The sequence below is a fragment of the Centruroides sculpturatus genome, unplaced genomic scaffold, assembly GCF_000671375.1.
Source record: "Centruroides sculpturatus isolate CEXI.00-Female unplaced genomic scaffold, Cexi_2.0 scaffold85, whole genome shotgun sequence".
Lineage (NCBI taxonomy): Eukaryota > Metazoa > Arthropoda > Arachnida > Scorpiones > Buthidae > Centruroides > Centruroides sculpturatus.
In genome coordinates this window covers 44,920-54,618 of record NW_019384798.1, presented here as the reverse complement: position 1 = coordinate 54,618, position 9,699 = coordinate 44,920, and the positions used below count along the sequence as shown (strand labels likewise).

The following is a 9,699-nucleotide window of genomic DNA, read 5'->3' as shown; positions in this document are numbered from 1 at the left end:
TCTAATTTTGTTACATTTTACAAACTTTTTTGTAATTTACAAAAATATAACTAAGTTTATTACAAAATTTTGCAAATTAGCAAAATTAAATCAAATCGTTTTTATCTTTGGTACACAAAACATATTAGCAGAAAAAATATGCAAAATTCAAATGAAATTTAACCATATTATATTAATATATTAGTTTAAACACACAATATATTACAATATATTTAATATTTTGCATTATAACTTCTCAGAACTGTCATCGGCATTAACTGTTTTTAAGTGTATTTTGCAATATTTACATAATAGATAAATAAAATTTCAATTAATGATTCATATATTATTTTTGAAATTATTAATGTAGATGATAAAACATTTTAAGGGATTCAATGAATTTGTACACAAGAATTAGAAAATCTGATCTCCTGATAATTTGTTAGTGGCAGATGAAAATTGGAACAATTTAAAATGAAATTTCTGAAACCACAAAACAAAGTTTGATAAAATACTTGCGAGTCAATGATAGGAAATCCTGAAATTCTGTACTGAATGATGATTCTGAATACTCTTTTCCCATCATTTGAGCTGACAATATGTGGACTTTTTGCATTTGACAACAAATCAAAGTTTGAATCTATATTTGGACACACAATCCATAAGCAGATTAATTTAATCTGCTATGGTATCCTCTGATAAAATGAGAGAACTTTGGTTGTTAATTTGACAAAAATAATATCATTGTTGGCCTTTGTTAGTAATTCTCTCTTAAATGTTTCACGATACAGACTTTGAAAATATTTTAAGTGTCCCATTTTGAACCCAAGAAAGTCCACCGCTCTGCACGTTTTTGCTTTCTTGTTCTTCTTCTTTCTGAAAAAACAATAATAAAAAAATATTAAATTATTATATATCTTTAAAAATTATAAGTTATGAATGTTTAACAATTAATTTTAATCCTATTAAGGATCAATTATGATGAGACCTAAATTAAAACTGTATCTATTAACTAAAGTGTTTGGACATTTCTACATGAAACAAAGCATTTATTTGAAAATTTCAATAATTCATTGGCCCACCTATGGCCTTAATGACTGCAGCAATCCTTTATGTATGCTTCATTAAATGTTGATTAGGTCTGTTCTGGAATACTACTACACTTTTCTAAGAAAGGCTATGCAAAAGATGCTACAGAGATTATTCCACTAAGGCAGGCAGCTCTGACAGATTTTTGCCTCATAAAATCCAATGCATTTTGATGGCCATCCCAAAGGTGGGATGGACATCAAAATAGATCTGGATATATTTTGATGTCCATCCAATAGATTTGGACCTAAACCTAATTGAGATGAGCTGGAATGGTGCATCAATCTTGGCTAATAATAGCTTCCTATAAAGCAGCTCCGACAGAGTTTTACTAGCAAAATGGATGAATATTCCTGAATTGACTGACTTCTAATGGAAGGCATGCCTAGAAGAGTTACTGTGACTGTTAAAGCCAAAGATGGACCAATAAGAGGATTCATTTGAAAAAAATTGGTAATTTGTTTTACCCAACAGTAAATGTCAAAATAATGTAGTTTAACCTGATTATAACGTCATTGGATATAACAACAACCCTAATATAATGTCAAATTTTTTATCGGTCCCATAATTTTACTATACTAGATAATGTTAAAAAACCCACTTGTAATGACAAAACCCTGTTTTAATGTCATATTTACAGCACTCCCAGATTTACAAAATTAGATTATAAATTTTATTTAACAAAGAAAATACATTACATGTACTATGTGTTCAGTTTCTAGGATCAGAGTCAACTTCCTAGAATGACTGTGGGTGATGCTCTCACTACCTGACTTTGGTGGGGTGAGGTTCATCACATCTTTAAACAACGTGACAATCGGATTAGTTCACATAGTTACTTGTTGTCATGGTGATATTGTGTAATGACATGGTTGACCAATTTGAACCGGTAACGGATGCTGCCAAGGAAAGATTGTAGAAGACCACGATTGGCTAAATTTGAATTGGTGGTGCATGCGTCTCAAGGAAGAGACAGTTGGCAAAACATCACACCATGTGGTGGACCTGGAATAGAGCTATGACTAGCATAGCTGCTGATTGGTCGGCCAACGGCTGTCGACGACTATATAAGGTCAACGTGGAAGTGGGAAATTCAAGTTGAAATCCATCTCGCTGACTGAGTTCTAATTTGTTATTGGCATACCAACTTCATCAATTGTGAAGTTGTTATAAATTTTAACTTTACTCTCATGTTGTACAATAGTTTAGCAACAAATCAGGTGAAATGGCTAGCTTAAAAAGGAAAGCATTACGTTAGACTGCAAAGTAGAAATAATTAAAGCTGTTGGAAGTGGAAGAAAAAAGGTAGATGTATGCAGAGACTTTGGTTTAGCAAATTCTACAGTGTGCACAATAATAAAAAACAGTGAGGAAATTTTGAAAAGTGTTCAAGATAGCAAGGGGCAAGGGAAAAAATTATGTGAAAAAGCCAATATTGATGCTGCTCTAATTAAGTGGTTTAACCAGAAGTTCCAACTTACCACTAAATGGACAGATACTAATGGAAAAAGAAGAAGAATTTGGATGACTACTAGGCGATAGTAACTTTAAATATTCTAATGGATGGCTAGACAGTTTTAATTAAACAAAGACATGACATAAGTTTTGGGAAAGTATGTGGAGAAACAAAAAGTGTAAATTTACTGGACATTGAAAACTGGTTAAGAGATGTGTGGCCTAAATTGAGGGGCGGAATATGCAGATGAAGACATTTATAATGCAGATGAAACTGGGATATTTTACAAACTTTAACCAAATAAAACATTTAAATTTAAAAACAATAAATGTGTTGGTGGAAAACTTGCAAAAGATAACAGCTTTTGTTTCTGCTAATATGACTGGTACAGACAAAAGAAAACTTCTTGTAATAGGAAAATCAAAGAATCCAAGATGTTTTAAAAACATAAAAACAGTACCAGTAAATTACAAAGCCTACAAAAAGTCATGGATGACATCTGAGATTTTTGACGAAGAAATTCGAAAATGGGATAGAGAACTTATTGGTAAATGAAAAAAGTTTTACTCCTTGTCATTAATTGCCCAGCATATCCAATTTTAGAAAATTTAAAGAGCATTAAACTTGTATTTCTTCCTCGAAATTATACTAGTGTACTTCAGCCAATGGATAAAGGAATTATAAGAAGCCTTAAATCTCATTTCAGAAAAATTCTTTTACAAAAAATTATTACAAATATGGAAGATAACAATAAAATGGCAATTTCTTTAGATGCAGTTGATTTTTTGGAAAAATCTTGATGTAAGGTTAATTTGCTAATAATAGAGAACTGTTTTCACTATGCAGAATTGTGTAATAGTCAAATAGCTATTACATTTATGATGACAGTAATGAGGACGACAACATTCCTCTATCAGAATTAATTAAAACACTTCAAAGTTCAGAAAACAGCAAATTTTTGTCATCTGCTACTACTGAATATGAGAGTGTAGATGAAGATTTAATAACATCCGAATTTTATACAGATGCAGATATTGTTGAGCAAATTTAAATCTTCAGATGAAAAAAATGTGGATGATGATGAAACATCAGACAGAGAAAATGCAGTGCCATCAACCTGGGAAGCATGTAATGCAATAATATTATTGAAAATGTTTTACAGGTCTCGGAAAACTTCATTGGAAATAATGAACAAAGTCTATGATTTAGAAAATGACATTGATAAACAATTTTTAGGTGAAAAACACCTACAATCTGAAATAACTGACTTTTTCAATGAATATTGTTATTGGCCTTTTTAATTGGCATACATTAATTTAACCTTTTGTAGCTTTTTGATTCAATATTATTCTCAAAACCAGAAGAGCCGCCATTATCAAAACTTGAGACAAATAAAAATTTCTTATAAAAGGTAACTTTTAAAATTTTTAATTACATCATTGTAAACTTAGACATAATAATATAAATAAAGTAGATTTAAACACTTAGTTTGCACTTTTATACATACAATAATAAATTATTATTACCATAATAGATACAGTAATTTTATGATAATATATACAATGTTAAATTAGAATGGATTTTATAATATATCCTTAAACCAGGGGTCGCCAAACTTTTTTAACCATCGACCCCCAATCACTTTCCAAAGCCTCACATTGACCCCCATCGTAAAGTTTTATTAGAAGTGTATATGTATAAGCGAAAAAAAAATGTGGGTTGTGGTCTCTGTCTAAGCAAAAAAAAAATAAAAAAAAAAAAAAGTTGTGATCCCTTGGCCGCATCGACCCCCCCAATCATGCTGCATCGACCCCTGGGGGTCCATACCTACCACTTTGGTGACCCCTGCCTTAAATACACTTGGTACTTTTTATGAGACTGAAATTATGACCCTGTAGATAACGACACTCGGTTATAACATCAAAAATTGCCAGTCCCATGGATGAAGTTATAATCGAGTTATATATTATATATATAGTTTATCATTCATTGATTACAATTTAATTTAAATTAGCTTGCTTAAAACATTGTTTATTGGTTGAAATTTAATAATAAAATATACAAAAGCTATAAATCATGTCTTGCTACTTGGTTGTATATGTAAATAAATAAAACTTTTAATTTACTTATAAAATATTTTGTAACTGATATTACAAAATATTTTCATTTCTAACAGAGACATGTACCTTTTTTCCTGTCAGCTTTTTTCTGAGATTCTCATGTACAGCCGATTCCCACGGACTGAAATGTATGGCGTGAGGATCATCCGTGTTTGGACGATCATAGAGCTTCTCATTACACAGATTGATGCTTTCTGATACCTTTAATTTGTACAGTTCGATATCCTTTTCATATCTAATATAAAATTAAAGAATATTAGTCAAAATAAAAATAATCAGAAAGCTGATTGCTAGATATATAACTGAATTAATAAAAAATATTTGACATTCTAAACATTTACAATGTCCATAAAGACTAACCAAATAAAAACAACATTAAACACCAACAGATAATAATAATAATGATTTGCAAAGGACAGTATGAAACAATCAAGAACAACAACTGCAGGGACTGACTCTGTTAACAGAAGCATATGCCACAAGAGGAAGCTCATATTCCTTGCATGCTGTAATTCAATTAATTAGAGATTTGGATCATCATCATTCTACAATATTACCAGACTTCTCTCAGTTAACCTGGAAGAAATCTGATTTAATATAATAAATATCAGGAATGCTTTTGAAATTGATCTAGCAATAGATAAATTCATTATTTCCTTAAGAATATCAATAATTAGAATCTGGCAATGCTTCATTACTTGATTCTTAGTTTTTTTAATTGTACAAGATATATGAGTAATTGTATATTTATCGTTTTAAAAATAATTTTACTGTTTAAATCTTTTCAATAAACTCAAAACAATTTTAATAACATCAATTAAGAGCCTTTATCAAGCCTATTATGGATTTGGTCAAGTCCGTAATACCGTGTTTCCCCGAAAATAAGACAGTGTCTTATATTAATTTTTGCTCTGAAAAATGCGCTAGGTCTTATTTTCAGGGGATGTCTTATTTTTTCCAGGAAGAAGAATTCACATTTATTATTGAACAAAAAAATTCCCAAGTTGAACTTAGACGAGAGTGACAGATATCCGGTGTGTCGAGCTGTCGCCTTTTTATAGCGTCAACATCGGACTCGATGACCAATTAGTGCTTACTGAACCGTAGCACTATGCAAATGTGATGTGGCGTGATTCCCAGCCGACCAATTAGCCATCACCAGCCGTAACGTTATGCAAATCTGTGATTCCCAAGCCATAGTCTTATGCAAATCATGCCATGTGGCGTAATTGTCTGCTGACCAATCAGTGGCTGTACTTTCAAAAAGCCAACGGCCACTTTCAACCATCTGTCGATGACTGTTACGACTAAAAAAAAAACTTTGCTAGGTCTTACTTTCAGGGGGAGGTCTTATATTTCGCAATTCAGCAAAATCTGTGCTAGGTCTTATTTTCTGCGGATGTCTTATTTTCGGGGAAACACGGTAGTGTGACAGGTGACAAGGATATAGTAGGTTTCCACCATCACCCCTCATCCATCCAATCATCAATAAGTATTTTATAACCAATACTGATTCTAGCCTTATCTGCATTCTGTACAAAATGTTTTGGCACACCCCCTAGCTTGCTAATCAATGTATAAATAGTGGCCATTTTTTCTCGGTGCCCCAAGTGGTCACACTGTTTGATCACACCTAGAGCAGGCACTGTTTACAGTTTCGAAAAATCTCACCTCCAAAAAAAGTAATTTAACACTATAAAATCTTAATATTTGATAAAGTAAGTAACTTTCAGTAAAATCTTACAATGAAGCAGCTTCTTGATTTAATGGTGAATGTGTTTCGATTTTGTAGAAGGAACTCCTCGCGTACTGCAACACTTGCCAAAGATGGTTCACGTTCTTTCTGAAATATAAAAGAAAAATATATTTAAATATCCATAAACATCTAAAAAAAGAAATACATATTGCATTGCAATCATTTAATTAAAAAAACTGCAAGAGAAAATGGCCGACCAAAATCGGAATACAAATGAAAACAATATCTTAAGTAATACAAAAAAATAAAATTGGTGCTTTTGTATAATCGAAGCGAAAGGTGTTTTAACAGGATGTCTTTCAATATATTTCTTATGAATAAAATAATACTTACGGATTATTACAAAGAGATCCGCTGTTATTTGATTTAAATAAAAAATGATGACATGAATTTATCTACAAAATTTGCAACAATTATAATAACACATTTACACACACAAACTAAGGAAATAAATAAATAATCTGCGTACTTCCATGTGGGGAAGGCGCTCTTGATGTCCATTTCTCCCGTTGTGTAGTCGATTATCGGATGGAAGATTGGCGGCTCAAACACCAGCAACTGTAATTGGAGACACTAAATTACAATCTTAATTCAATTTCAAAATTTTTAATTAAAAATATTTAAAATTATATTTGCAAAAATAGAGGCAGAACAAACTGGTTCTCGACTGGCAGCAAGCAACAATATAATTGTCACATGGCAACTGTGCTAAAATCTCAATGTCATATTTTGTCATAATTTACATGTGGGCTATACACACACAGTCAAACCATGATGTATCATGCATTATCTTTCAAAGTTTGATTGAACAGGAATTGTCACTAAATCACATAACACTGTTCTTATACTTTTCAATTACCACTCCACTCTCATAATATTTTCACACATATCCACCCCCAAAATTTACATAATATATATCCTCAATCAACTCCCTTAATTGTAGTAAGGAATGATAAACAGCAAAGGAGTACCAAACATTACATTATTAATTACATGAATAATGTACAAAGCAGTGACAATAAATATTATGATTGCAATAAAACAGATCATTCTGTTACCAAGGGTTACCTGTTACCATAGCATTACATAATGTTGATATAAACACCCCAACCTTTGTAATACACTGTAACAATTATCTACATACCCAATCAATCTGCATTACATAATTTATGGACAATTATGTACAGATTTCTCTCTAAATTTTAAATAAAGAATCCTTCAGAGAACTTTCTACAGAAAACTGGCCCCTATTTAGGTGTTAGGATGTGAAGAAAACCCAAAAAATTCCATGCCACCAACCATTTGAAGTAGAAATCTATGAAAAAGTACAAATGTTTGGATATACAATCGACTCCCCTCCTATAACACAGTAGATACGTTCCGGTTTTTATGAATCTATTTTCTACGAGTCCAGCCAATCACAGCCAGGCACATATGCAGTTTACGGACTATGGCTGTTTGAAAGGTTTCTTCCATAAAATTAATCAATTCTAGACTAATTTGACTCAACATTTTCCAAAATATGTATAATTTTTTGGGAATAATCCATATAAATTATGCTATAAACAAAAAATTGTAGGATTACTTATTGAGTGTGCACCGTTCGACGGTGCCATTGTTCAACCTGTCATACGTTAATCCTGAAAATTTTTGGGTTGACCTCATTGACTTGCATGGGCAATCCCGAATATTTCCGTGTTTACATTGGAATGGTTTTGATACTAAATGTTGCTTCGCGTCACAATTTTTATATTAAAACGAACTTTTAAAATAAAATTTTTTTTGTTTTTATATTATTTAATATATATATCCAGGGTGGCCAAGCTCCTTGATAGTCCGAGCCATTTTTCAAAATTTGAAATTTTTTGCAAGCCGCAATTAAATACATATTAAAAAGGTATGCAAAAAATTCCAGATTACAAAATTATATCCGTAGCAAGAGTGATATAAATTGTTTCCTCCAGAGCACAATGTCAACTGTCCGTTGCAATGACAGTTTACAAATTCAAAATCGGTCTGGAATCGGTCGATAACGGACGATTACACCACTGTTTATGTTCGTTTGCACAGTTTTCGATGAGTCATATCATTCTTATTAACTTGGACGGAAATGAAATTTGTTACAATGTTGCACTTAGCCTTTCATATTTGTTGTTAGTAATTTAAAAAGATATTTTGAAACACATACGGAACGATAATAATTTTTAAAAATATAATAACACAAAAATGAAAAGGGAACGCGGGTGCATTTATTGAGAGCCACAAATAATCCTTCAAAGAGCCGCATGTTGGCTACCCCTGATATATATTTTGTTTGTGAAACGTAAAAAAAATAATTTTTTACGATACAGTTAACACAATTATTATTTAAAAGAAAAAAAAATTTTAGGCTTAACATCGACGAAAATTCAACATGACGTCACAGGCAACAAATACAAATTTCAGCATCAAATAGGTTAAGCTCGTTTTCGCCGTGGAGCTTGTCATTGAATGGGGCTCGCATGCTTCCTGATAAATAAATTATTTTTTTTTTTGCGAAAAATTCACTGAACTTTGGAGACATCATTAATATAAATATAATTTTTACGGACGTTAAATAATAAATGGTCTTTAGTATGTCTGCTGCTCGTTTAAACTCAGTGGTTTGTGCAATATCCTCTGTTGGTCTAGATTCGACCATCCTGTCACGACACAAGTTGGCGATGACGTTTTACCAAATTATAGGAGTTTTTTTAGCATGTTTGTACGAATACTATCGTAATTTTTTCACCGTGATATAGGAATCCGAACTATAGGAATACGTGATATAGGGGGGTCTACTGTATTTGGCCATTCATAAACCAAGAGATCCTTTTGTTACAAAATTCAACTGATTGATTAGATTCATAATTTAATTTGTTCAAAAATTATTTTCTGCTATCAACTAATTATCTATTAATTAATTTTAATAATTTGAACAATTAAAAAATAAAATAAATAAAGGATTTAATCATTCTTCTATAGTTATATATTTATTGATAAAATTATTAATAAAAACTTACCGGCGGATCACTATCCGGGTATTTATCAGGAACGTATAACGTGAACCTGAATACACCACCCTGGTAGAGACCATTACGAATAAAAAGGACACCAAACCATTCTAGCAAAAAAGGAAAATTTAATAAATTGATACAAGTAACTACAGATTATTATTAAACTAAGTATTAGTCATATGTCATATTTTGTATGCCAGCAACCAATTTCTCAAAAAAATTTATGAAAATTTATAATAAACTATACTGAAACAGCCAACTTTG

The 9,699-nt window shown here is 31.4% G+C and overlaps 1 protein-coding gene across 5 annotated transcripts in view; it reads right to left on the bottom strand.

Moving 5' to 3' along the window:
• Window positions 1–748: 748 nt before the first annotated feature.
• The window catches only part of LOC111629460 (AKT-interacting protein-like), a 32,697-nt gene continuing 23,746 nt past the window's right edge, over window positions 749–9,699 (bottom strand). For 4 of the 5 annotated variants that reach the window (XM_023373377.1, XM_023373376.1, XM_023373373.1 and 1 more), the window contains exons 4-9: window positions 9,442–9,542; window positions 6,870–6,958; window positions 6,734–6,754; window positions 6,389–6,487; window positions 4,711–4,879; window positions 749–855 (exon numbers count right to left, since the gene is read on the bottom strand). In XM_023373377.1, the coding sequence (XP_023229145.1) occupies window positions 760–855; window positions 4,711–4,879; window positions 6,389–6,487; window positions 6,734–6,754; window positions 6,870–6,958; window positions 9,442–9,542 (575 nt within the window). In that variant the 3' untranslated portion in view covers window positions 749–759. The remainder of the gene's footprint in view (window positions 856–4,710; window positions 4,880–6,388; window positions 6,488–6,733; window positions 6,755–6,869; window positions 6,959–9,441; window positions 9,543–9,699) is intronic. The other variant, XM_023373375.1, reaches the window with a different exon arrangement.